Source organism: Hypomesus nipponensis, chromosome 26 (genome assembly GCF_054491055.1).
Source record: "Hypomesus nipponensis isolate SF chromosome 26, ASM5449105v1, whole genome shotgun sequence".
NCBI lineage: Eukaryota > Metazoa > Chordata > Actinopteri > Osmeriformes > Osmeridae > Hypomesus > Hypomesus nipponensis.
The window spans coordinates 8,632,079-8,660,073 of record NC_140386.1 but is presented as its reverse complement, the minus strand read 5'-3'; the positions used below and the strand labels follow the sequence as shown (position 1 = coordinate 8,660,073).

Below are 27,995 nucleotides of genomic sequence, written 5' to 3'. Positions count from 1 at the left end.
GTGATATAAACATTGGGTTTGCTGTAAGCTGAAAACGCACAGCAGCGATCGGCGACATTTGTGTACACGTAGTCTGCTCGATGTGCTGGATATTTGAGCTGATGGAAACTAGATAGCTTGTTGCTGCTTTTGAACAACTAGGCTGTATTCAAACAACTACATTAAAACAATTTTGTATGGCAGTCGTACTTCACGGTCCGATCCATGGAAAGTTAACCCTTGAATTTGAGGATTAAAAACGTTTCAAGGTAAGCCGGGGCTGGAGTATTTAATGCTAAATAGCTAGTGTAGCTATCGCCGAATCAGAGGAAAGCCAGTATCTAGGCTGAACTGGATGGAAAGCATTCGAGTCACATAGTATAAAACTATGGGTTCTGGGTAGTTATATCAATACAATTTTGAAGCAAGATGGCATATGACACTATGTGTATTTTGCTGTAGATAATATACAGAATAATATAATGATGGTTTTGTCCCAGGGAGTTACCCTTGTAGTCTACTACTGTGACTGTGCAGAGCAAGTGTTACCCGGGCAGTCCCGCGGTGACACCGGTTTACACTTTATTGCTTTTGCAGGCGGCTCCGCCCGGTCTAGGATGGGTTTGTGGTCGCCTACAACAAATCAAATTTACACAAACCTTGCAGCGAAAATCTTTACTCTTTCCAGTTTCTACTTAATAACACAAACAAGTTTCCCCTACAGCGAAATCGTATTGCTGTTATTTAGGAATACGGCACACTTTAACACATGACAACTTTAGTAAACATGAAACGTTTCATGTACTTTCCAGAGAGTAGACTGACCCTTCAGCTGTTATTTTTTGCTTGTATCAAGTTTACCAACAGCCAATGCCAGACTGGCACAGTGTCATGCTATTTTGAAACACTGAGTGGTTTCAGAACTATAGCTATGATTACAACCGGACTAACCGACCCAACACGTTTTTCCCCAAAATGTGTCGCCAAAGGTTCTAACCATCTAAGTGATAGGCTACTTTCCATAAACTAACTTAGTTTCCATAAACTAACTTAGTTTTCTCGAGGTAAACACAGCTGTTACTGTGCAGCGCCACCTGATCTAACAGCACTGAAGACGACCTCTTACCACGGCCCACTTAACTAGATCTTTGTTGCTAAAATTGTTGCATCAAATAATACTGTGTCTAAGTTTTATATTCAACTAGCCTATTTGCCTGCGCTAATGCGTTTTCACCCTAAATAGTCTGCTCCTATTGGTGCATCGGTAGAACTAAGGCCTGGTTATTTTAACCATTTTAAAACTTAAACTGAACCACAAAGACGCATTCCTTTCACATTATAGCTAAAATATAACTCTCTAAGGGAGATAACGTTCATCTTGTAGCATTTCTTCCTCGGTGCTTCTTTTAGGTTGTTGAAAAGAAAGTGGTGAGTGTGCCTTGAGATTGGGGTAACCCCTATCACCAGAAAATCACTTGTCTGTACTTGCCCAAGATATCTAAATCTTTGTTCTGTCAAAGAGCTATACTCTTTACTCCAAGCAGAGACTGGTGTGGTTGCTAGTCACAGCTGAGGTGAAAATAAGCAATAGAAATGTGAGTTTTGGCCTAGTCTACATAAAAGACATAGGCTTACCCTAAGTGTCATAGATTTGAAGGCTATTTTATATATTTTGTCCCCAATGAAAATCATTCTTTCATCTTAAACTAGTTTAGAAACTGTGTAAAACCGCCATCAATGTTGGGCTGGACCAGACATTTAGGCCTAGAAAATTCAGATTTTTTTTTTCTTTTAAAGGTGGTCGTATAGTGGCGAAAACCCTCTGAGGGGCCTGTTTAGATTCTCAATGTACACTGGACCAATCTAAGATGCCCCCTTTGTGCGAACTGAAAGCTTTTTCTTCTTCAGCAAGAGTGTGTGCTCCTTCTGTCAGCCCTCTTAATCTTACCCCACCGCACAGAGACGACTTTATTTGAAGCCGGCCAGATGGAATTTTGTTGTGGGACACACCAGCCGTCCAAACAGTTTCATTTCGAGGAAGCCATACAAAAAATGGTGTGTGATCTAAGTAGAGATCGACCTGTTATTGACAGTTGCTTACCGGCCACAAACCACACAACCACGTAAAAAGTAAAAGCATAGTACTAGCATTCTGAGTTGTGTTGTTGTGTGCGGTCTGTTGGGTTAAGTGTTACAACACTGTCACTTCGAGTCTGTCGGGATTCTGAGGTATCGCTTGCGACCGATGTCGTGCACCAAGGCCAGAAAACTACAGAGGAAATACCCTTTGATTCTGCTGATTCCTCTGATCTCATCAACGTTGTGTTGCTGAGGCTTCATTCAGGCGAAATCTCTCACAGGCCGTGGGTTTTTTATCAGACATGCATAGTGCGTCTCAGAGGCCCATTCATTCCCCCGTTTTCCTGGCAAACAAAAGCGGAAACGACCGCTGCACCCAGGGTTTACACGTGAACCTCATCTGACAGCCGCAAAGAAGAATGTGTGCAGAGATATAATCCTATAGCCTACACTAGAGTTAAGTGATAGTATAATAGTCATAGAAAGGTTCAGATATGAGGACGTGGGCTCTCTGTTAAACAGCAAAATACACATGTACTTTTTTTATTGCCAGAACCCAAACAAAATTCCCCAGCGATTCTTGCACAAATTGGAATAACCTGGGGACCATGGTTGTATGTAGAGAGGCACTGTATGTGAAAATACAATCTGTCGCTACGGAGATCTGTTTCTGTGTTCTTTGATCACAATAGGGGAAGAAAAGGGTGAGGCGACTGTGTTCAGCGCTGGAGATTTACGATACTCCCTGGAACAAACTGTCGATCCGCTTTTGTTGTTTCGACTCCATAGTGCTATTTCGGTTTTTCTCCTGCCAGTTAGTTCTGCCTGACATGACACACTGGAGATCTCTCTCTCTCTCTCTCTCTCTCTCTCTCTCTCTCTCTCTCTCTCTCTCTCTCTCTCTCTCTCTCTCTCTCTCTCTCTCTCTCTCTCTCTCTCTCTCTCTCTCTCTCTCTCTCTCTCTCTCTCTCTCTCTCTCTCTCTCTCTCTCTCTCTCTCTCTCTCTCTCTCTCTCTCTCTCTCTCTCTCTCTCTCTCTCTCTCTCTCTCTCTCTCTCTCTCTCTCTCTCTCTCTCTCGTCTTCCTGCTGGTGTTGTAGAAGAGTTGAGCAAAATTATCACAGGCTCTGTCTGGAGTAAAAAAATAAATAAACTAACTGGCCATGTCAACAGCAGTTGGGTATGAGTAGGTAAAATATTTCCTCGGATTGTGCTTGATTCTTGGCTTGAACTGAATCTGCATCACTGAAGCATAGCCAGCTGTTTGTAATGTGATCTTAGGCTAATTGTAAATGCTGGCCAATAATGTTACTGTACACAAAACCGATCTTGACTCAGTGATTAAGTGCTAGTCTGAGTGTATTAAAGTGCTACTGTGAGATCTCTGTATTGAGTATTCTCGGTACAGCCCTTGTGAAGATCTTTCAGACTATTTTGCCTGTGTACCCTTAAGAAGAGTTTATAAATCAGTGCTTTTCTAACCAGAATGAACAGTAGAATGATTGTCCCACCCACCCAGAGTGTGACCTATTCCACAAGCCAAAAACCTTTTGTTGACATTGCACGAGGGATGACATCACACCGTTTTCACCAAGGTCAGAACAGGTGCCTGAGTTGGGTCAGGTATAGGGTGTAGTACTAAAAACACTGCTTCTCTGGGCCCCATTTCCTGTTATTCTGCAACAGGCAGGATATGAATTGGGTTTGACAGAGCACATTGGCTGGTCAGCAAATAACATTCCCAGTTCGGCTGTGAGTGATGTAGCCCAGATAAGAAGGGAGTCAGATGGCTGAGCGGTTAGGGAATCGGGCTATTAATCAGAAGGTTGCCGGTTCGATTCCTGACTGTGCCAATGATGTTGAATCCTAGGGCAAGGCATTCACCCTACTTCCCTCGGGGGGAATGTCCCTGTACTTACTGTAAGTCGCTCTGGATAAGAGCGTCTGCTAAATGACTACAAATATAAATGTGAAAAAAATAAGAGACTCTGGAACGTTTAATGACTTGGCCTTTTTTTTTTTTTTTTTTTTGATTAATAGACTTGCCTGTCTAGACGAGAGGAAGGAAATCAAACTCACCCTATCTGAGCGAGCCCTACCACGCACCTCATTAAGCTTAATCAAAATGCAGGAGGTAACATTGAGTGTCGATCCGGCCTCGGGCCTTCTCAACACGCAGTAAATTACTTCTGGATGAATAATGGAGGAGGTCAGGGAGAGAGGATGATGCTGTTACTTTGCAGAACAAGCCCGACGTCAACCTCAACATCTTCATGGGCCGGTGTGAGTCAATTATATCAAGCCAGAGTTTCAATAAGGAACCCCTGGTGTGCTTTTATTAATCCATGGGGTAAAGGGAGTTTTGCTAACCTATAGCCTAACGTAGGTTGGCAGTGTCTACGTTAATGTTCGCCATGTGTTTAATCATTCTGTCTTCTATAGCTTTGCTCCCACAGTGCCACAGAGACGTGTTGCTGGTAGAATATTAGAAGCCCACACTGTGCGTGTCCAGGAAAACAGCTGTCAATGTTTTCCTTCCCACAGCATGGTAACATCTGCTCACTGTCTGTTCTGTCTCTCTCTGTTTCTCTCTCTCTGTTTCTCTCTCTCTGTTTCTCTCTCTGTCTCTCTTTCTCGGTTTCTCTCATTCTCTCTCCCCCTCTCTCTTCCTCATTCTTTATTCCTCTCACCAAGTGTCAGGTTATTTTGTTTTATTTCTGTCTTTCAACAGAGCTTTGTCTTGTAAGGTGTTAGGAAACAAATTGTATAGTAATTGTGTGCTCTATTTATGTAGCTGTCAGGCCTAATGTATGACTCATCAGATGTAAGGACAACATATGAAAGTTTAAAACCTGCCTCATGCCACAGGTGAGCCCAACCCCAAACTTCCTATTGAAGGGGAAACCTGGGGTGCGTAGTAGAACGTGTAGGCTAGACAAGCCTTTTGTAAGACAACAGATTTTTACTGACGTGTGTTTTCAAAGGATTTGTATCTAGGTGAATTCCAGAGCGGGTTTTCTGCTGACTGTGGCAGCACAGGAAAAGAGAAATGACGTGAGCTAGCCTGCACTTGGTCTTAAACTCTGCACTGTGAATAACTCCTGAAGAAGCACTTTGACCCCTGATGATACTGTGATCCTCATGTGACGAGGCAAAATGCCTTCAGACCGCACACGGACTACAGTCTCTCAAGGGGGAATTATCTGTGAAAAGTCAATTGGATGAGGCAGTTTTATTTTGTTGTAGGGTAATGACACTGACTTGGTTTGTTTGTTTGTGTTCCCTGCCGCGCTTGCCTTTTGTTGATTGACTTGCATGTTGGAATTCTGAAGTGAATATAGCCCAAAGTCCTTTCTGTGAACATCAACACTCTACAGGTAGTATTCTGTGAAATGTAACTCCTTCATGTGTTATGTTAGATCTTAACTGCATCAGTGCCTAGCCTAGCCTAGCTTCTAAACTAGTAAGCTTGGTGTTTTATCTTGTGTGTTTCAGGGACGGCCTTTATAGAGTTTAGTTAGTATCCCCGGTGGATTTGTTCTAGAATGTTTACGTGAAAGTCAGAATGAATCTGTTATATTATTATATGTGCTAAGACTGGGTAATACCTTTTACCTGTTATAAAAGTTCTGGGCTGGAAAACTGACCGACACTTAACAAGGTCTCATTGACATTCTAACAAGTGGTGTCCGATTCATTCAGATGAATAGTGGGATGTGTCAGTCTAACACAATCAGCTCTGTGCTTTTGTCCAGCTTCTTTCACTTTAATAGTGAGTACATTGTGTATTCTGCAGCAGCAAGCATAACAAATTTGCATTTTAGCTCGAAATGTCAGCTACTTCTCATTTAGGCTAATCAACCATTTGTAAAATATTTTCATCCACCTTTTCGTAAGCCCATTAATAAGTCATTACTGTACTCATATTTCTACCTACAGTCTGTTATGCTGCAGAGCTAAAACACCATGCTGTTTAGTATGAAGAGCTATCAACTTTGTTTCGGTCTACATGATTGAACACGGGGAATGATGCCCCATGGAGGCAGAACAGAACAAAATACCAGACAAGGAAGGAAGTTCAACTGTCAAAGTTCTGTTCTAGAACCTTGACGGAAAAATATTACAAAAAACTGTCAAACTTCATCTAAAGATGTCAAGCAAAACTTTCTTTTGCCCATTTAAAATCTGATTTTCATTCTGTCTCTCCCCTCCCTGCCTGTAGGTGGCGACAGACAAGGTTGCAGGCAAGCTGAGTTCTACACTCTCATGGGTCAAGAACTCGGTGTCGCACACGGTCAGTCAGATGGCTAGCCAGGTGGCCGCGCCCACGTCCTTGCAGACCGCCTCCTCCTCCACCTCCCTGTCCTCACCCGCTCTCTCCCCGTCCTCGCCCGCCCAACTCAGCCCAGACGAAGTGGAGCTACTCGCCAAGCTTGAGGAACAGAACAGGTAACTGGTACAGCTCACATAACTTTGCTACATTACCTTTCACATTTAGCAGACGCTCTTATCCAGAGTGACTTACAGTAAGTACAAGGACATCCCCCCCCCCCCCCCCAGGCAAATAGGGTGAAGTGCTTTGCCCAAGGACACAACGTAATTTTGCACGAATGGGAATTGAACTGGCAACCTTCTGATTAATAGCCCGATTCCCTAACCGCTCAGCCATCTGACCCCCGCTACGACTGAACATCCGTGTCATACGCTCACCATCTGGCAGTACAGGAACAGTATTGATAACAGGTCCATTCAGACCTGCGTGGTTATTGCGGTGCAATAACAAGGTGTTTTATTGATCAAATAAATGACAGCGTAATCTGGACAATGAAATGGTTAAGACAATGCTTTGGTCAACAACGATGACAGAAATAATAAGGTTAAATAAGAGATTAATAAAATGTAATTCAGTTAAGGAGAAAGTATAAATACAAACTTTCCTGCAAACCGGCGTGATCAGGACTCAAGCTTGTTTGTTGAGAGTCGACCCTGATTGGCTCTGGAAATTCTTCCCCCGTTATACGGCTCTCTCCCTGGTTTTAAGTGCAATCTTTGCGTTGACATGGAAACGGCGGTGGAGAGGTTTGGGGACAGGGGGTGCAGCTCCCGCAGCTAGCTGCAGAGGAAGTCAGGAGAGCTGACTGATCTCCTTCTCACCCACCAGACAGAGGAGATGGGTGATCTGTCTCAAGAGCAAAAACAACCATCTTTCTGGGCTGAGAAGATCAGTAATGTGGTACATACGTTGCCAGGTATAAGTGCAATAAGCCTATATACATATTGCCAGATTTAAATGTAATGGTAGATAGAATAATTTAGGATTCAAATGTCACTTATTTTGGACTGTTCCAGAAGCTTGTACTTTTGCCAGAAGCGAAGAGAGCTCTGTCTGGGGCAGGTGTGGAGACAACTAGTGCACGTGTCCTTCAACAGAGCACTAATGAGCATTGTTAATGAGGGCGGCTAGCTTTCACTCTGTGACCAAAGCAGAAGTGAGACGTGTTGTCTTGTATCAAGCTTGACAGACCCCCCCTCCCCCTTCTGACTCGACACGCTGCCTAAGCAGGGAGCTGCCGCTTCAAGTACAGATTTTTAATCTTCTGTCCTCTTCCTGACACGTGTCATGTGGTCAGATCAGACAGGCCCTGATTGGACCGTTTACCTGCCTTATTTCGGGGGACGTTTTTCCTAATCACGTCAGTGCTGTTTAAAAACAGCATGCCAATCTCCCTTCTTGATAGGGCAGATAAGAGTGTGTTCGGGCAAGGATTCCTCTTCTCCAGGCGGTGTTCAGCAGGGCCCCACCTACAAACACCAGACCGAAGCTGACGGGCTTTCGCCACCTTTGACCCCCAGCCTGAGCTTTGACCCCTGCCTCCACCCCAGCGAGTAGGCACACAGCTGGGCTCTCACGTTCCCTCCCCTTGACTGACATCACTTCCTCATCTGCCACATCACACACACACACACACACAGAAAGCGCCACGTCCATCTAGACCTGGGTCAAGGCCCGTGTTCGGAATTCATGTTATTTGTGTAGCGAATCCACTACACAGATAACCTTCTAACTCAGTACACCTGTTCTCCGATGCTTGTTTGTCGAGGGTGACGTTTTCGGCTTTGAAGTTGTACTCGACAGTCTGATCGATCGGACACATCGAAATCATCTGTAGCCCAAACACACACAGTGAGATCGAGGCAATGTCCCAGCTACTGATGCATCACATCAGTAGCCCCTCAGCCAAGGCTAGTGTGTGTGTGTGTGTGTGTGTGTGTGTGTGTGTGTTTGGAGAAGGCCCTTTGCACCTAGCAGACCAGATAAGGGAGAGGGAGAGGGAGAGAGAGAGAGAGAGGGTAAACGTGTGTGAGGGAGACCTAGGACTGCCACTCGCTGGCTCATTCCCCGATCCCAGCCTGTTTCTCCTGATGTCCCAGGGCAGAGAGAGATGAAGGAAGCAGCATGAGTTTCTCCTGGTAAGATGGAGTGCAGGCCTTCACTGGCAGGTTTCCTTTTGAGCGCGCTCTCTCTCGTTTGACAGAGGAGCAATGTGCAACGTGACACGACGACATGTCATGGGTTTGTCATTTGTCAGGGCGACCTCGGATCGCTCTTTTCTGCGTTCATCCTTTTCCCTGTAACGCTGTGCTATATATTTAATTTCCTCTTTCCTTTGTATTGCTTTAGCTGTTCCTGATGTTTTTGTCTAATTTGTTCATGCCGGGCTTTGTGAAAAACTGTGTCTGTTTGGCTACTAGTGAATTATTAGCAAGGTTGCAGCAACTCGTTTCATTGCTGACTTGTTGAGTTCAGATGGGTTCAGTTGAGTTTAGTTCGAGTTCACAACTTTTCATGAATTACTACATCCACTCAGAATACCAAATTATGTTCTACGTAATCTATGAAAATGAACATGGGAGATGATAGTGTTTTATTGGATTGTTTTGTTTAAGTAGGCTGAGTGCTTGTGGCGTAGGTAGATCAATAATCCGGCTCTGGTGTTTCTTGAGTGGTTCCACTGTCCTGCTTGATGTGCTGGCGGAGAAACTGAAAGGGCGATCGGTTTACATTTGAGGACTATCTGAATACAATGACATGTAGAACAGTAGGAAGTGGAACCGAGTGGTTCTTCTGTTTACAGCAACGCACAAGAAACCACTGTCCTATGTTATTATTCTGTTTCAGTAAGTCTGTTGCTAGCGTTACTCGATTTCCCTCCTTAACGCTGTGTCATTACAAGAGCTGGGACCGCACAGGCTTCCTCCAGTTCAGAAAGGGAAAACCCCCAAGCTAGCCGCTAGCAGTCTGGCCCTGCATTCAGCCCCTTCCCTGTTGACCCACATTGGTCTGCAACCCTATCCAGTCGGAGATCGCCTTGTGTGAAGTCACTGGGCCGCTGTCAGGAGGCCCTGTCTTTTTGTTTTTTTCCCCCGTTCTTTTTCCGAGATCGGGTTTCTGTGCCTTTTGTGTCGCGGCCGCAGGCTCCTCGGCTGTGTGTAGTTGGGAGGCCTGGCTCTCTCTGTCACCTCAGCTGGTCCTAAGCTCCGTCGGATCAACACGGTGACACGTAACACGTTCGAGACCCGATACGCACGGTTCATACGCTCGGGCAGCTAGTCCCCACAGCCCGACTTTTAGAAGCGTTTTGAATATGTCAACAACATAACGTCGGCCAACATTTATTGACCCACTTAGCTGTTGGCTTTCCCTGTAGGTGGGAAGCTATAGATGTTGATTTTTCTGGCGGAGGGAAAGGAGATTTGTGGGGCTGCATGGCTGTACCTGTCATGAAGCTGTTGGCTTAATGCTTCTCGCTGGAAATGCAGGCTTCTTAAAACGAGCCGTTCCATTTTTAGCACTGCACCAGAATCTTGAGTGCCTCCTCTGCCAAAACACTTTGGATTAATGCACGGCCTCGCTTATTTCTTACCCGACAGCGTTTGTGGTGAACCCCACACTGCCAGGGCCTCATCAGACTGACTGTAGCGGTCGGTGTGAACAACTCCTAATGGTTTTCGATTGACCAAAGAAACAAACTGATGCTTTTTAATGCATTCAGTCTTTGATATTGCTCCTTGGCTCGGTTCCCACCGCAGGAACACGGTCTCTCACCCAGACTGACGCGTGGCGCTGCTGACCTCTCAGACCGGGAAGAGACACTCTGCTTCCTGTTCCTGTGGCCAGGCTCTAATGACCCCTTCCATCACCCCGGCTTAGAGACCGGATAAGCCATGTGTTTACTAGCTTTAGAGTGGTTTTGACAGCTCACTCATTCTGTGTGTGCGCGTGTGTCTGTGTGTGTGTCTGTGTGTGTGTGTGTGCCTGGGCAGGTTGCTGGAGACGGACTGCAAGTCCCTGCGGTCGGTGAATGGCTCGCGGAGGAACAGCGGCTCCTCGCTGGTGTCCAGCTCCTCGGCCTCGTCCAACCTCTCCCACCTGGAGGAGGACACGTGGATCCTGTGGGGGCGCATCGTCAACGAGTGGGACGACGTGCGCAAGAAGAAGGAGAAGCAGCTGAAGGTGAGGGTCACGTTCCGGCCGCTTCCCTCAGCGGCCCCTCCCGCAGAGTGCAACGACCAGCTTACCCGCCTCGCCTCCTGACCCGACCGACGGATCGCCCGCGACACCGTGTCGAGGCCAGCCCTGGTTAATCGACTCACGAGGGGTTAATGCGAACTGTGGGATTATGTTAGACATGGCCTTGGTGGGGAAGTGTTCATCGCAGGCTCAGAGGCGGGGGGAGGTTAACTGTACACGACCACGGATAACGAGAGTCCATGACTATGTTGTTGTGTTGTCCTTGTACCTGTCATATGAGTTTGAGGCTAAATTTAGTGCGGTGGCTAGCCAAGCAATTATGCGGACAGTGCCGCACCCTGGTTGTCAGACAACTGTATTCCATGCGATTAAAAGCGATGCCAATCAATGCCATGCAAACACATCTTTGTCATAGCAAAACGTTTTCATATCACTACTTTTTAACAAAATACTTTTTATTCTATGCTCTTTCCTGTCTTTTTTACTGCAAGAGAAAAGCTAACGCAGCAGATGTTTTTTGTCTTTGTCAGCAGACCTTTTAAACCATCATAGTCATCGAGATTCTTGAAACATTTCCTCAGGATCTAGTTCCCAGAAAGCTAGTCTTCCCTATGCAGCCATCCTTATGGGAAGACACAGCAGAGTGGCAAACTAGGGTGTTTCTCTAGATGTATTCACAAGTGTATGTGTAATTCACGGGTTTCCGCTTGCGTGTGCGTGTGAGAGACCATGGCCCAGCTGTGGGAAGGGGGGTACCAGGAGTGTAGAGTGAGCTGGGAGGCAAGGAGCACAGCTTTCACTCGGATAGGAGGGCGTATTGTTCCAACACAAGGCCTGGCCTTGTCCTGGCTGACCTTCCTGACAGGGCAGAGAGATCCCCTGCTGCAACCCAGAGTGGGTGGACCTCTGCATCTGGTCTGATGAGTTCAGCATCTGGGACACACACACACACACCCATGTTCTCTCTCACTAGCGGAAATAACTTAATCAAATCTCCTCGGCAATAATATGCTAAAGAAACATTATACTCAGCAGAGCACCTCACTGACAAGATTATGTTTAGTATAATGTATTACAATGACCTGAGGTACATGTTGTGCCGTGAGAACATAAGAACATGGCGGCAAGTACATTAACATTTAGTCATTTAGCAGACGTTCTTATCCAGAGTGACTTACAGAAAGTACATGGATATTCTCCCCGAGGCAAGTATGGTGAAAGTGCCTTGCCCCAGGACACAACGTCAATTTGCGCGGCCAGGAATCTAACCGGCAACATTCAGATTACTAGCCCGATTCCCTAACCGCTCAGCCACCTGACTCCCACGTAGGAAGCTCCATGACTCAACTAAGTCATAACACCACATATTGCTTTTCTAGACTCCTTCACCAAACTTTGAGACATTTCCCTAAGTCAATAACTGCACAAACTAATCTTCAAATATGCAAAGAACAGCTCCGTGCTCAATGCCGCCTTCGTTCGTTCTCCCCAAACAGGATCTAGTCAGGAAAGGGATTCCTCACCATTTCCGGGCGATAGTTTGGCAGCTGCTGTGCGACGCCCAGAACATGCCCATCAAAGACCAGTACTCGGAGCTGCTGAAGATGACTTCGCCCTGCGAGAAGCTGATCCGCAGGGACATTGCTCGCACCTACCCCGAGCACGACTTCTTCAAGGAGAAGGACTGCTCTGGACAGGAAGTTCTCTTCAACGTCATGAAGGTGAATGTTCGCAAAATGAGCTTTCGGAAAGGCGAGAAATGTACTTTTTGTCATTTAGCAGACGCTCTTATCCAGAGCGACTTACAGTAAGTACAGGGACATTCTCCCCCCCCCCCCGAGGCATGTAGGGTGAAGTGCCTTGCCCAGGGACAGAACATAATTTTGCACGGCCAGGAATCGAACCGGGAACCTTCTGATTTCTATCCCGATTCCCTAACCGCTCAGCCATCTGACTCCCTGAAAAAAAACAAGAAATTATAATGGTTTTTTTTTTTGGGGGGGGGGGGGGGGGGCGCGATGGCTTTGTTAGGCCAGAACATGAACGCTGTAGATTTTTTATTTTTTTTCTAGCATCTTAGTAGGTCCAGGGTACATGTTTTATTTCTGAGACAGAACCATCACAATGTGCTGAATTGCCCAAATACAGGTTGTTAAGAAGTGTTGAGTCAACAGTTTGACCTGGAATTCCTTAACTGTGCACTTTTTCTTTATCTATTTATTCGGAACTCTCGTGACTATTGCTGAACATCACTTCCTGTTTCCTCAAGGCCTATTCCCTGGTGGACAGAGAGGTCGGTTACTGTCAAGGAAGTGCTTTTATCGTCGGACTGCTGCTCATGCAGGTAATCTGCCCGGCAACCACATGGCAGACAAACAGTCACATTTGATGACGTAGGTTATCTGCGCGGTCAGACACGAGGAATTCGTAGGAACGGTGGGATTTCAAAAAGTTCCTCTTTTTGGCTTCCCAGATGCCAGAGGAGGAAGCGTTTTGCGTGTTTGTGAAGCTGATGCAGGACTACCGACTGAGGGAGCTATTCAAGCCCACCATGGCTGAGCTGGGCCTCTGTATGTTCCAGTTTGAATGTATGATCCAGGTAGGAACATGCCCCAGGCCAGAGCAGCACTCCTGTTCCTCCACAACACAGTGTCCTGCGACGTCATTGGTTGTCACTGCCCTGATCAATAACACTGTGTACTTCTCTGGGAACAAAACAATTGTAAAAAAAAAAAAAAAATCTCTCCTCTGGTCGACCTGGTAAGTCTCCGCCCCCCTTTTTTTCGCAGGAGCACCTGCCCGAGCTTCACCTTCACTTCCAGGCCCAGAGCTTCCACACCTCCATGTATGCCTCGTCCTGGTTCCTCACCATCTTCCTCACCTCCTTCCCCCTGCCCGTCGCCACCAGGATATTCGACATCTTCATGTGTGAGGTGAGAGAGTCGCGGACGGCGTCCGCGCTTGCCTCTGCCGTGACCGCCAGACCGCAGGGGAATGTTCCGGTGTGTCAGCGGTGTCTCTTATCCTATGAGAAACCAGCGAGTGAAATGAATACGTGTTGTCCATTGGTGCCCCCTGTTGATAAAAAGTAGGAATTGAACATTCTCAGATCAGTTAAGAGTACCCTCGTCATTAACAACCTGTAGTCTCCCAGTAGTGGCTTAGGTTAGCCTGACGTTGTCATACTCATAGTTCTAGTCAGAATATGAGTCTGATATCGCTCCGTTGGGCTGTGACTACGGGGTGTGTTTCTACCAAACCCGGAAAAAAATGCCTCTTCGCTCAATTGGATAGACCTACAACCAATCGGAGCAACGTAATATGTTGTTTGTTGAAAACGAATTCAACCCAAGCGCTCTTTGGTGACGTGGTTGATTACGTTACTGTTGATCATCTGTCCATCATCGTATAAAGCCCACTCTGATAATTGGATTGGTCCGAACAGCTCTTGTTCGGACATAGTTTTTCCCCAACCGAGCAACCCCAGACCCAACTTTTCCGACCACATTTTTTTGTGGCCGGGGCTAAGTTCGGCTGGCACCCAGGCTAGGCGTAGGTATCAAGTCACCATAAAATGTGTCTAGGGTTAGGATTTAAAAAATCTTAGAGTTAGGGTTTATATAGTTATATAATCTGCCCTCCAACGAATGCTCAGTTAAACCTTTGATCCACTAAGGCTCCTGTTTCTAGCCCTAGCTCATGGCTGTTGTGCTCCTCAGGGTTTGGAGATTGTGTTTCGCGTGGGCCTGGCCATCCTGCAGATGAACCATACAGAACTCATCCAGCTGGACATGGAGGGAATGTTACAGGTGCGACCGGACCACAACCCAAGCAAAGGAGAGACATTCAACAACACGTGACCATGGCAGTTGGGGGGAAGGGATTGAAGCGTGTGTCTGTGTGTGTCTGTGTGTGTCTGTGTGTGTTTGGTCTCCCTCTTTCAGCACTTTCAGAAGGTCATCCCACACCAGCTGACCAGCGGACCAGACAAGGTCATACAAGCTGCCTATCAAGTCAAGTACAACGCCAAGAAAATGAAGAAGTGAGGGCTTTGTTTTGGGGATTCATCTTTTCACCGGGTTAGGAGCAGGGACGCTCACTGTCTTAATATTTGTGTTTGTTTTTTTTATTAATTTTATATGCATATATTGTACTTAGGCTAGAAAAAGAATACACTACAATCAAAACCAAGGAGATGGAGGAGCAGGTGGAGATTAAGGTGAGTCGCTGAACGTTCTGTACACGGTTCAGAGCGATGAAAGGCCAGACGCGAACATGGCGTGTGCGTGTGTGTTTGTGTGTGTGATGATCTTCTCTTCCTCTTCCAGAGGCTGCGTACTGAGAACCGCCTGCTGAAACAGAGGATCGACACACTGGAGAAAGTGAGTGCCGGCCAAGGTCACGGAGGGTAGGCCGGGGGGGAATTTGAACCGAGGGACCCTCCGTATCATTTCATTGCAAAAAAGTCACCCTCCGTCAAACTCGGCCACACAGGACCATCCACGTTAAACCACCCCGCTCTTCTTCACTCACCATCCATCCGTATTTAGACACATGGGCCTTTGTTGCTTTTTCCTGGGTTGAGCTGGGGTGGAACGTCCAATCAAAAGCCACAGTAGCCCTCCCTCCCTAGCCTGGAGAGGGGCCCCCCCCTCGGGGTCTTGTGAATCTACTGTTGACTTTGTGAAGCGGAGGCCGGCTTTGGACGATCGACAGCTTGTCACGCGTCAGAACTGTGGCTGCTGCAGTCTGATTGGCTGTCACGCGAGGGGGAAGGGGCGGGACTTGACACGACTAACCGAAGCGGCGTCTGCAAGAGGCTTGATGGAATGTGAGAGTTAACCGGGGTGAGAGGACACATCCTTTTGGATGTGACTGCATGCCACGGTGCATTGTCGCACCTCTGCTTGCTTGGTTCTAGGCTGGGTGTATCCTGGCCAGACCAGGGTACCGCGCATGACCCCTGGGCAGTGGATTAACTGTAGGCACCAATGGAACCCTGGTCTCAAGGTTTAACCCACTCATGTCACAGTGTCACTTCCAAGCCAAGTTTTCTAGGCTGCTGTCTTTGGCCCCCAAAACATCTCCTTTATCACTCACTCCTCTGAACACGACTAACTCAAATCATTTGAAAGTTTTCCGAAACTCGACGTAACAACATTAAAAGATGCCCAAAGTGGCTGTTTTTAAAACGAACCCCCCCCCCAAAAAAGCATGACTTCTAAACACACTCACTGTGCTGGTGACTTGTACTGCTCTCTCTCTGCTCTGTAGCTAGCTGCCCTTTGCTTTGCCTGTCTGAAACCTTGTCACCATGTCATCACCAATGCCACTAACTTTCATTTCGTCCTCACCTCACCTCACCCACACCTTGGCCGTGTTCCTTTTCTACCTCCTTAGAGAAATCAAAGAAATAACCAAATCAAATATTCGTATTTTTAAAAAGGAGGATGGAAAATGTACATAGGATTTTCTTTCGAAAAAAATCAAGTGTCTTTTTATTTGTGTTGTAAACTGTCTTTTCTGGTTTCTCTCCCTCTACGCTTTGTCTTGATGTTTCTGTTTTGTAGGAAAGTGCTTCCTTGGCAGATAGATTGATCCAGGTATAATCTTTATTTCTTCTTATCCTCCCTTCCTTACTCCTCCCTTTCCCTCCTCTCAGATTTCTATATCTATTTGAGCTTTGCATGCTTATGATTGCTATTTTTGTACAGCAAAAAAAATTAAGAAAATAAAATACAAGTAGAAAACTTGCTCTCCCTATAAAAAAATCAGAGAGAAGTTAAACTTTAAGAAGTGCATGTATAATCTCTCATCAAGACAGTATTGTACCATGCCGAGCTAAATCCTCGCACTGTCAATCAAGACCAACTAACAAATCTCAAGAAGCCTATAAAAAAAAAAAAAAAACGGCATGCGTTTCCAAAACTCAATCTCTTACAACATCGATTTGCCCGCCTTCTTCCGAACTCCCCCCCCCTCCCCACCACCATGATCCTGTCGAGCAACCCCCCTCCCCTCCCTCCCTCCCCCTCCCCCCACCCCCTCCTGGTTGGTTATGTCCCAAGGGACAAGTGACGCGAGCCCAGGAGGCCGAGGAGAGCTACCTGGTGAAGCGAGAGCTGGCCACGGTCAGGCAGCAGGGCGAGGACACCAGCGCACAGCTGGAGCAGGCCCTGGGCGTCATCAGCCAGCTCCGGCAGCCACAGCGCCACCCAGCGGTAAGGAGGGGCCACGCCGCCCTCTGGTGGAGGGAGGAGCTTACAGGCGGACCCTCCTCCAGCCAACACGGGGCGAACCCACTCCCCTGAAAAGGATACCAGAAGCTTGTGATGGAGGCAAAAATGATGCTGGTGTTTTTTTTTGGGGGGATGTGGTGCAGGCGTAATGGTTTGTGTTGTGTAATGACGCTGTGAGGGGTTGATTATCTCCCAACTTTTTACATTTCCTTCGCGGCGTGGATGTTGTTTTTGTAATCCATCAATGTGGTTATTTCTCTCCGTCATATGTTGCCTAGCAACGAAATCACTTGTCACAGAAGAGACGGATAGATTCCCTCCAGACCCCCTTAGTTCTGTTTCTTTGCATAATGACACGTTTAGCATGCATCGCTTCAAATCAGGACACGCTGTTCCACGCAGCAAAGCCACCATTTGGAGCCTTTTAACATCCCCAGGAACACAATCATGAATGTGTAATCGGCCCGCCTGATGGTGATAGGTGCTATACAGAGCTGTGCTGAACCTACTTGGCTGTTTGAGCGCACAGGCATTGACCAGGCATCCAAGAGGGTACACTCTATTATTTATGGACGCAGTGAGAGATTCATCATGAGATAATGTGTGTAATGAATATGAAAGTGCTGTTTTACATATGGCGGTGCCTTGCTTGGAGAGTGAACTGCCATCAAACATGCATATCGTTTTCGATAGCCGGGGGGGGGGGGGCGTTCTGTTGACTGTTGAAATCAAGTGGAAAAAATTCAAAATGTGTTCTTAGAACACGATCCCGCGAAATCTTTGTCTTGGAAACCATAAACATGCAAACACGCCAAGACGATTAATACGTATTTCTAATGCATTTGGACCACACAGTTTCGTATTCTGAGCATAATCGTCTGTTTAGTCAAGAGACTAATGCGAGGGACATGACAAGGGGTGTAATGCAACAACTCACCTCCTAACTGGCTCCCCCTCTCCTCCTCCCCCTCGCTCCTCCATATCCCCTCTCCCCCTCGCTCCTCCATATCCCCTCTTCCTCCCCCTCGCTCCTCCATATCCCCTCTTCCTCCCCCTCGCTCCTCCATATCCCCTCTCCTCCTCCCCCTCGCTCCTCCATATCCCCTCTCCTCCTCCCCCTCGCTCCTCCATATCCCCTCTCCTCCTCCCCCTCGCTCCTCCATATCCCCTCTCCTCCTCCCCCTCGCTCCTCCATATCCCCTCTTCCTCCCCCTCGCTCCTCCATATCCCCTCTTCCTCCCCCTCGCTCCTCCATATCCCCTCTCCTCCTCCCCCTCGCTCCTCCATATCCCCTCTCCTCCTCCCCCACGCTCCTCCATATCCCCTCTCCCCCTCGCTCCTCCATATCCCCTCTCCTCCTCCCCCTCGCTCCTCCATATCCCCTCTCCTCCTCCCCCTCGCTCCTCCATATCCCCTCTCCTCCTCCCCCTCGCTCCTCCATATCCCCTCTCCTCCTCGCTCCTCCATATCCCCTCTCCTCCTCGCTCCTCCATATCCCCTCTACTCCTCCCCCTCGCTCCTCCATATCCCCTCTCCTCCTCCCCCTCGCTCCTCCTCCCCCCTCCCCCCGGGCTGCAGAAGGGAAGCCCCCGCTACAGCGAGGAGTTCACCCTGCAGCTGGAGAGGGAGCTGGTCCAGGCCCGGCTGAAGGAGGCCGAGTCCCAGTGCGCCCTCAAGGAGATGCAGGACAAGATCCTGGACATCGAGCAGGTGAGCGGGAGGTAGAATGCCATGATGATCACCGTGATGTCACGTCGGTGACACTGGGTTCTAGTCTCTCACCCCTGGAGGCACTGTTACCCCCCCTCCTCCTCCTCGCCCGGCCTTGGATCTTAAGTTTCACTGAAGGTCAGGCCTATCAGGAACTGGCACCCTCAAAAATGTCAGATGGCCGAGCGGTTAGGGACTCTGGCTATTAATCAGAAGGTTGCCGGATCGATTCCCGGCCGTGGCAAAATGACGTTGTGTCCTTGGGCAAGGCACTTCACCCTACTTTCCTCTGGGAGAATGTCCCTGTACTTTACTGTACGTCGCTCTGGATAAGAGCGTCTGCTAAATGACTAAATGTAAAGCGGCTGTTGTCCCCTCCAGAGGAACACGTCCCTGCCGGACGAGAACAACGTGGTGAGGCTGCAGGAGGAGCTGATAGGGGTGAAGCTGCGAGAGGCGGAGGCCGTGACGGGCCTGAAGGAGCTGAGACAACAGGTCAGAGATCTCGAGGAGCACTGGCAGGTAAGCTCCTTCTAAATACTCTCTCTCTCACTCACACTCACACTCACACTCACACACACACACACACAGTAGCTGTTCTCCTGCTGAAGACGCAAGCCTAGCAACCAAACTCGCAAAAGAGAACCCAAGAGAAAGGTTCTACCTCCACAATTATTATCTTCCTTCCTACAGACACATGGCGTTCGACACTTACACACAGTAGTGCCAATACTTCTTCTGAAACAGCCAAGCAAAACCTCACACGAAACCAGAGAGAGCCACAACCTTCACGCGCAGCACCTTCACCGCCCCCGAGGGATTGTTTAGCGTTGTGAGTGGGAGTAGGGAGTCAGATGGCTGAGCGGTTAATGAATCGGGCTTTTCATCAGAGGGTTGCTGGTTCGATTCCCGGGCATGCCAAAGGACGTTGTGTCCTTGGACAAGGCACTTCACCCTACTTGCCTCGGGGGAGAACGTCCCTGTACTTACTGTAAGTCGCTCTGGATGAGAGCGTCTGCTAAATGACTCAATGAGACGTAAATGTGAGTGACGTTGCCCCATGTCTCCACAGCGTCACCTGGCGCGCACGGCCGGCCGCTGGAAGGACAGCCCCAGGAAGAACGCGGTGAGCGAGCTTCAGGAAGAGCTGATGAGCGCCAGGCTGCGGGAGGCCGAGGCTCTGGCAGAGCTCCGAGAGAGCCGACAGAGGATGCTGGAGATGGAGACACAGGTCAGAGGTCACAGCTGCCCGGCCCCACAGCGAATAATCCTGCGTCAGCTTGACTGACTGGTGCCGCGAGGTGCATTGTCGAACTACAACCAGTAGAGGGCGGCAGTAATACGCACGGCCGTGCATTCCACGCACCCTGGCTTCCTTTACTGTTCTGTTCAGTAAATAATGTCAATATGCAGGTTTGGGATCCTGGCATGTACTGGAACCAGATTAACTAGATACATCAGATGTATTATGAGTCTTAATCGTTTTTTGTTTTTTTTGTGCCATCCAGAACCAGATTCACGGCAACCAACTTCGCCGGGCGGAGCAGGAGGGCAGAGTTTCCCAGGAGCGCATGGAGTCGCTGACCAGCCAGAACAAGGTTCTGCTGCTCCAGCTGCAGGAGTTCAAACGCAAACAGGCTGAGATCGAGTGCAAGGTAACAGCCCTGCTGCATCCTGGCTGGAGCTCTCCTTGTAGTCACGACAAGGGACGTTTACCCAGTACTTTCTCCTGACCCCGAACATCTATTAACCCTGACACTTAGACACAATCTACTCGTATTAATAGCAAGCTCACATGAAAACGTACTAACGAGTATCCAATGACAAGTTCTATTGATTAGTGAATAATGTAAGCACACAGGAAATCCCAATTTCTTCCACAGTTGGATCTGTGGCGAGGGAGACCAAACCTCTAAACCTCTAAACTGCTTAGAACTGTGTTTGTGCTTCACACAAACTAAACGCCCCCACAGAAGTCCTAGTTGCCTGTGCAGCAGGCTGAAATCGGGTCATTTTGCAACTGGAAAATGTCCTTTCTGGTCCTTTCTCAGTTTTTTGCTGATGGGTTACGAAATCTGCTTTATCGAGCTGTTGCTTCCCTGGCAGATTGATATCCAGCTCCAGAAAAAAGGAAGCTTCTGCTTCTGGTGCATGCACTCAGCGATAGCATCTTAAAGCTGTCAACAGCTCACTGCAGCTCAGCAAATCTCACTTCAGAAATCACAAAACACATTTTTGTTTTGTTCTTCTTCCTAAAAAAAAAAAAAAATCCTCATTAACAACTCTGAAAGCATCTGTGCACGTCTGAGCAGAGTAGTCCCTCGTTCTGAAACGGCTGTGCATAAATGTGCTGCGTGGTGTCACAGTGTTACTTGAAGGCTGGTGTGTTTTTTTGACTGTCGTCGTTGCAGAGCAAGGAGGAGGTTATGGCAGTGAGGCTGAGAGAGGCCGACAACATGGCAGCGATGGCCGAACTCCAGCAGCAGATCTCAGAGCTGGAGATCCAGGTACTGATGCCCTGTCACTCCATGGCCGTGCGATGGACACTGTACACACACACACACTGTACACACACACACACAGTGCACAAACACACACTCATGTGCAAACAAACACGTGCTGGGCCAACCCGTTTAAACACGACTCCGGGTTTCTTTTCATTTTTTCTTTTCTTCTTTCTTTCAAACAGATTAAGTTTGAGTACACCACTAGTTTTCAGAGAGGCCCCTGACAGGAAGGTATGCAGATAGAGAAGACTATCTATTTTGGGTTTCTGCATTGATGTGAGGAAGAAGGTGGGGTATGTCAGACGAAATACAAGAAACGGTGTGCGGGGGGTGCCAGCGTGCGGGGGGGGGGGGGGGGGGGGGGGAGGGAGGGACTAAGAAAGAATGGCCTGCATAAAGGGACCTCACAAACCAATCGACGGTCAGCGTAAGATAACTATTTTTCTTCGTGGAAATTCAGTGTAGAAGTCAAATAAGGTGATCGAAGCGGCTTCAGTGTCCTCAAAAGTAACGTTACCTAACGTTATCAAGTACATACTCTCTACTACATACATGTGTGTATGTTTGACCACCCTTTACCGCATGCAACGTATGTGGTGAACATGGATTTACAATCGAGCACACAGCTTTGTATTGACTGTGATGCAACTGGGTAGGGCTGTGGTTGTGTCAGGGGGTAACAGTGGAGATTGGCTGTGATTGTATATCTTCTTTTTGAGAGAAATCAACTGGGGATGTTGTGTATCAGCTAAGTGAGTCACCTCATTCTGTCTAATGGGTTTGCTGTTATGAGCAAACAGTGTTGGACAAAATGCACCCACACCCACCCCCATTTATCCTCTCATGACAAAACCAAACTGAGATATAGAAAACTCAAACTTTTTTTTTTTTCTTTTTTTTTAAAGCCCGACCTATACCTTAGTTTCAGACCTTCCAGACACACACACACACACGCACACACTGTGTGGTCTGAGGTTAGTTACTAAGCACCCCGGCAACAACATAGGTGATATCATCAGAGCCTACCCCTACTGCCGCCCTATTCTGCAGGGATGCAAATGGTGTTATGCGGCTTCCCAGCTCAACATAATGAAGCAACCAAGTGTTTGTTTGTGTTTTGTAGAATGCCAATGCCCGTGTTCCGAGGGCTCGTTTTGGTCTGTGGTTGGTGACCAAAGTGCAGATCTATTTTGGGTTTACGGGTTGATAGTTTGGTAGGCCCAGTGAAGGGGGGGGGGGGGGTATCGATTCTACAACCCTTCTGGTGACGCCTGCTAACCTTGAGCCCAGGTGCAGATGAAGGTAGAGAGGAGGGTGGACTCGATGCAAGTTCAGCTGCTCTCCTCCTGAGCCAGAATGGATGGTGACGTCTTTGGGTATCGTCAGGTCTTCACTGCCTGTCCTACCTGCTCCGGGTGCAGTACACTGACACCAAGGCTGGAGGAGCATCAGTTTTGAGGCATTGAGTTCTTCCCAACCCCCCCTAAAAAGGGTGCACTTTTTAGATCTGGTCATGTTTAGGGTGTTTCAAAAGTAGCCACATCCATCGTGATCATGGCAATACCACAGCTCAGCCATCTCCACTTCAAGATAAGAAAACCACTTCCTATTACACTACTGCTAGAATCAAAGGGGACTCGCTCGATTTATAGTTTCTGCATCCTGATATGCTCAGAGATTTAAAGAAGGGATTAGATGCAACACAGCAACTTGGAGTCGATTTGTCGTCGCTTTTTTGTGTGCGTGAGACGTATCAGGGATTCCAGTTAGCGAGAGTGTTTTCTAAGATGACACCGATAGGATCATTGAATATCTGTGCTCGTTTGCTCGCTTTCCATGAAGGCCTTTTTTCAAATCTGACTGATTTTCTCAGAGGAAACCAGTCCAGTTCCTGTTTTTATGCTTCGCTTGCTAGTTCTTTTTCAGTTGCCGTTGAAGTTATGTAAATGTTCAATTCATAATAGTTTTACAATAAATAGTAGACTGGAGTTTACTGGAGTCAGATGTGAATGTTACAGGGTGGGTCTGCTTTTGAATCATCAAAGGTCACCAGACATGTCCACAGCCCCTTCTCACTACTACCAAAGTAATGATACTTCAATACTTACACATTTCATTGTGGTTCCTGTAGTGTCTTTCTAAATACAACATTGACCAACGAGAGTCAAACATGGTACGTGACACAGGAACGTAAAACCAACCGATGTGAGACTTGCTCGACTCCAAAGGACAGCAGTCTTGTGGTTGGACAGACGAGGAAGCCATTACTTAGACGTTTGACGTCCCTGGCCACAGCCATGACACCTGGTGATTCATACAGCTCAACATGAGGAAGTCTAACTAACTGCCTCACCCTTATCACTTGGGGGTAGGCGACGGGTGGGAGAGGGAGGGGGGGGGGGGTAAACCTCAAGAAAAACACAGATTCTTGGAAGAAAGATGTTTGCCGAGTTCTCTTTGTCGGAGGCCTATCAGGAACTTGCACCCTCAATTTAACCTTTACCACAGGAATTGAAATCTCCATGTATATTTTGAGGGGCAGTTGTATCTCACCTCCCCCCCCCCCCCCCCCACACACACACACCTTCTCCTTTTCTGCCCCCAGTTCCAGCGTTGTTTTGTCTGTGGTTTGATAGCCTGCACCCTGTGCCTCCCCACTCCCTGTTGTTTTTCACGAGCCGTCTGAAGGGAGTGATTTTGACGCCCGACTGCAGATGTGCACAGTGGAGGAGGTAAACAGCTTGCGTGTTCTGGCTGTTAAACGGAGCTACTCGCCCCTCATCCCTAGAGCCTCAGGAGGAAATTGAACTCAACCGACATTATCGTGTGTTCGGTTTCCTCCTTTATCTCTGACTGCCACCTCTATATTTATCCTCTATGATGCTACTTTTCCAGTGATGTATCTGTAGTTACTATAACCAGACAGACATATACTCCTACATGTAGTTTCAATAGGACTGTCTATACAGGTATAGTGAAAGGGTAAACCTTAGCTCAGGTTTCTTTTAATCACCCTTACCACCACAAGATATAGTGCTGCCATTAAAGTCTTTATGAAGTGTCCATTTCACAATGTCCACACTCTTCCTGTGCAACCAGGCCTACCAGACCCTTGTATACATATCGACAGACAGCTGGGGGAACCTTCGACTTCTCGATCTGCAGTCAAATGCTCGACGGCTGAGTCATACCCATCCCTTTTTGCGTGATCTGCTGGTTGGGATTGAGATTGCGAAGCCTGTATGAGACGCCTGTGGTGTTGTTTGTCTTTCAGAAGGAAGAGGGGAAGGTCCAAGGCCAGCTCAATAACACAGATTCGAGCCAGTACATCAGGGACCTAAAGGACCAGATATCGGAGCTGAAAGATGAGGTGGGTAGGAAGTGTGGTTCAGGGGGTCCCGAAGACATTATGTCTGGAGTTTGTGGAGAGGGTGGTTCTCCTAAACGGCTTTTTAACCAAAACTAAAATGGTAGCATTGTTTTTGTTGGTTCATACATTTTTGTACAAGTAAAAAAAAAATATATTTTGAGGTTAACACCAGGTAAAACAGTGTTAACTACACCCCTTAGCTTCCTGTCACCCAACCCACTGCTTCTAAGTAAAACAGCATTAGGCAGAGCCAAACCCAGATTAGATGGACTATTTTCTTCAATCAACTTTTAACACCGATGCGTTTCCCCCACCCGGAAATCAGATGAAGCCCTAGATGTTTTAAGAGTTTAGCAGAGCCTTCGTATGTTGAATAAAAGGTGAAAGGGTGAAAAAAAAAAAAGAAAGAAAAAGGTCTCTAAATCATGCGTTATGCTCCTGAGGGGCTTGGTGTCAAGGTGGTGCCTTGCTAGAGGAAGTCAGCATGCATCAGGGGGGTCGGATGGCTGAGCGGTTAGGGAATTGGGCTAGTATTCTGAAAGTTGCCAGTTAGATTCCTGGCCGTGCAAATTGACATTGAGTCCTTGGGCAAGGCACTTCACCCTACTTGCCTCGGGGAGAACGTCCCTGTACTTACTGTAAGTCGCTCTGGATAAGAGCGTCTGCTAAATGACTAAATGTAAATGCATCAGGAGCCTGTCTGAGTTCCCCCACCCACCTCAGGTCTGCGGGTCAGGCAGTGACCATGGGACAGAGGACATCTTGTCATGCTGATTGAAGTGTTTGTGGTGAGGTTGATCTAAAAGCTGTGAAAATGTCTCAACAGTAAAGGCGCAAGCCTGTGAATTCCACCTCCGCTGCTGACATAAAGTGTCGAACCACTTCTATTAGCAGGAAATACAATCTCACATCGAAGAGTAGACCAGTGAACACAAGCGATCCCAGAAAAACTACCGATCACCTTGTCCTCAACGTTTCATGATCAACTTTAGACACTGATTTACTATCTTAGCCATGTGTATTATTTGAAAGATGTGACCTTAGTGAGTAGCCAAGCTTAAAATGTGGCCATTTCTGTGAGTTATTTTCCCTGTCTCTAAACCGGCCCTTTGACTGCCTCTCTTTCTACATGTCTGTCTTTGTGAGGCAGGCTAATCCAGGTGAGTGTTGGCAACAAGCAGATTGGCCCTGCTCCCCCCAGTGGTCGAGAGCAGACTCTGTTTACGATGACCTGTGACCCCCACCCTCACTCGCCCCTACCGTGTTTCTAACCATGTTTGTGGGTCGTTGACTGAAAAAACATGAAACCACGTCAATCACATGAATGTGTTCCCCCCCAGCCCCTCCCCCCCATGCATGTGATTCCCTTCCTGTTCAATTGTCGACACAAATCGGAATTCAAATTGACCTCCTTGTCGTGGTACGAGTTTGTGCACCGCGTGTGACTGTTCGTCGGCATGTCGTTTGCACACTAGCCAGTTTGCCTCGAGCTCTTTCAAACAGCCCTTCCTCCTCCTCGTCTCCACAGATCCGCTGTCTAAAAGGCCAGAGGGGCGTGGCCAAGACGGCCACTTTTGACGGGATCCACATCGTCAACCACTACGTGGTTGATGACGAGTCGTACCAGTCCTCGGACGAAGACGGAGTCAGGGGCCCGGCCCACCTGGGCCCCCAGCCCACCAGCAGCAGCAGTCGCCTCAGACTGCACCCCGACCTGGCGGACTCTGACAGCGAGGACGAGGAGAACGAGGGCCTGCGTCTGTCCGTGCCCTCCAACGGTAACCACAAGACCACCACGGTGTGACCGGGCCCGGGGGGGCGGGGCCCCGCGGGACTCGTCACTCGCGGGGGGGAGTAGGGGACGCGGGATTGGTTGGCTGCTCTGGGAGAACGCATGGCCAAAGGACTCGCCAGCAGGGATGCTCCAAATCGATCGTGTCGCCCTTTTTAGGAATCATATTAGAATCACACCTGTGGAGTTTTCCTCTGTTTGTATTTGTCTGAGTTTAACCGTTTATTTGTATTTTAGTTGTTTTTGTGTCCTTTTTTTTGTAATTTATGCCAAAACCTGTCTGCTGAATATATCAATGCAGTGCTCTGGGCGTTGACAGTATCAGAGAGGAGCCCCAATCAGGTTTGAGAATTGTAAGCACCCCAGACCCATCTTGGTGGGCTGAGCCTATCCCGGCTAAGCAACCAGTTGGCCACGCCCCTCCCTCAGTCCCACAACTCGGTACAACACAGAGACTATGTAATGGAGCGTTACGTGGATTACAATAACACACTTCATTCGATAGGTTTAATTTTTTTGTCAATCGTTTAAGGTAAACACCCAATAATAAATGTCTACTTTTCTAAGTGACCTATGAAGATGGAACTCGTGAGGGAGAGATGTTTGTCACTAATGTAGTACTAATGAATCTGGCGGAGAGCCCAGCATCAAAGCAAGACTGTATCAACCAACAAAGAGTTGGAGAGAGTTGCCTGTCGGCCTTAGAGTGTACCACATGCCTGGTCAGGGGCGTGGAGTCAGGAGGTCAGGTTGAATCTTGTGTTTGTGTACATATGTAAATGTGCTCGTATTGTCTTTACCCCCCCCCCCCCCCCCAATTCAATTTTAACTTGAAAATATGTATCTAATGATGAATTCTTTGCATATCTGATGTTTATAATGTATTGTACGATTCAGACGAAAGGGACTTTATTTCTGTCGTCGGAGGTCTTGTTAATGAGGCCATCGGGGGTTGGTTTGCATTTTTCCACAAACATTGTATCTTTGTACAGCTCGTTTTTTTCAGATCGCATTCATGTATGTGGTAGGCAGGCCGAGTCCTGACGGAGGAATAACGGATCATTTAACTTTATTGTAACATCTTGGCATGCTGTGTTATGGGAGCATGTTACTAGTTAAAGTGAATCATCTACACGTCAAGAGGAGAAAAGTAATGCTGCTTATGTCAAGTGGGCATCCAAATCAACTGAGGAACAATTCGACTTTAACGATGTTGTGCAAAATGTATCGTACACGCTGTGTCACGGTCCCGGGGGAACATTCATACCATTTGAGGAGTATGTTTTGCAGCAGACAGGGTTGTCTGAAAAAACAGAGAGTTAAGGTGCACTGTGGAGAGATGAAGCATTGTCTAATGTTACTAAAGTCCATGCCTTTTACACAGGCCCTGTTGTTAAGTTAGCTCCACTACGGTCACACGGAATGACCGTTATCTATAAGGCCATCAAACTCTCTAAATGATTACAACACTAAACAAGTGCCCCTGTTTCCAGTTAAGACTAACAGTGATTGAATCCAAACCACAACCTATCAGACTGGTCTTGGGATACTCAGATATGCTGTAGAATCAGCTACCAGAATACACTGCTAACTTCTTTTTTTGTGTGCTAATGCGATCACCGATGGAAGAAGTTGCTTGGAAGAGGCATGCGTTTTCAGGCACTTTCAGACAGTGTGGAGTGCAGAACAGCGTGTAGCTGCCCTTAACACTATGGAATGATTATCACACTGAAAACGTGTGAGATTGTTGTGTGTGATGAGTTCACAAATAAACTATTTGATAAATGA

The 27,995-nt window shown here is 47.6% G+C and overlaps 2 protein-coding genes across 7 annotated transcripts in view; one reads left to right on the top strand and one right to left on the bottom strand.

Moving 5' to 3' along the window:
* The first annotated feature begins 89 nt into the window (after positions 1 to 89).
* evi5b (ecotropic viral integration site 5b) lies at positions 90 to 27,995 on the top strand. 6 transcript variants are annotated; one of them, XM_084692775.1, is made up of 21 exons: positions 90 to 248; positions 4,097 to 4,339; positions 6,279 to 6,505; positions 10,382 to 10,571; positions 12,086 to 12,310; positions 12,859 to 12,933; positions 13,063 to 13,188; positions 13,379 to 13,522; positions 14,309 to 14,398; positions 14,534 to 14,631; positions 14,748 to 14,808; positions 14,918 to 14,971; positions 16,160 to 16,192; positions 16,658 to 16,810; positions 18,407 to 18,538; positions 18,920 to 19,060; positions 19,611 to 19,769; positions 20,047 to 20,193; positions 20,950 to 21,045; positions 24,320 to 24,415; positions 25,944 to 27,995. In XM_084692775.1, the coding sequence occupies exons 2-21, from the start codon at positions 4,250 to 4,252 to the stop codon at positions 26,217 to 26,219; spliced, it is 2,613 nt and encodes an 870-aa protein (XP_084548901.1). In that variant the 5' UTR covers positions 90 to 248; positions 4,097 to 4,249; the 3' UTR covers positions 26,220 to 27,995. The 6 variants fall into 6 exon arrangements, with proteins under 6 accessions (XP_084548901.1, XP_084548904.1, XP_084548905.1 ...); XM_084692778.1 differs by lacking the exon at positions 4,097 to 4,339; XM_084692777.1 differs by lacking the exon at positions 4,097 to 4,339 and having other exon boundaries at positions 93 to 248; positions 5,996 to 6,505.
* Positions 13,470 to 27,995, bottom strand: part of c26h1orf146 (chromosome 26 C1orf146 homolog) — a 38,402-nt gene continuing 23,876 nt past the window's right edge. The window contains exon 5 of the mRNA XM_084692785.1: positions 13,470 to 13,614. Within this exon, the coding sequence (XP_084548911.1) occupies positions 13,597 to 13,614 (18 nt within the window). The 3' untranslated portion in view covers positions 13,470 to 13,596. The remainder of the gene's footprint in view (positions 13,615 to 27,995) is intronic.

What these genes read in the sequence shown, in the direction of transcription:
- evi5b (XM_084692775.1), top strand. Translation starts at nt 4,250, where the DNA reads ATGAATAATGGAGGAGGTCAGGGAGAGAGGATGATGCTGTTACTTTGC. An exon ending in CAACATCTTCATGGGCCGGT is followed by an intron (nt 4,340 to 6,278) that starts GTGAGTCAATTA and finishes CCCTGCCTGTAG; the next exon opens with GTGGCGACAGACAAGGTTGC. An exon ending in GGATCGACACACTGGAGAAA is followed by an intron (nt 14,972 to 16,159) that starts GTGAGTGCCGGC and finishes TCTGTTTTGTAG; the next exon opens with GAAAGTGCTTCCTTGGCAGA.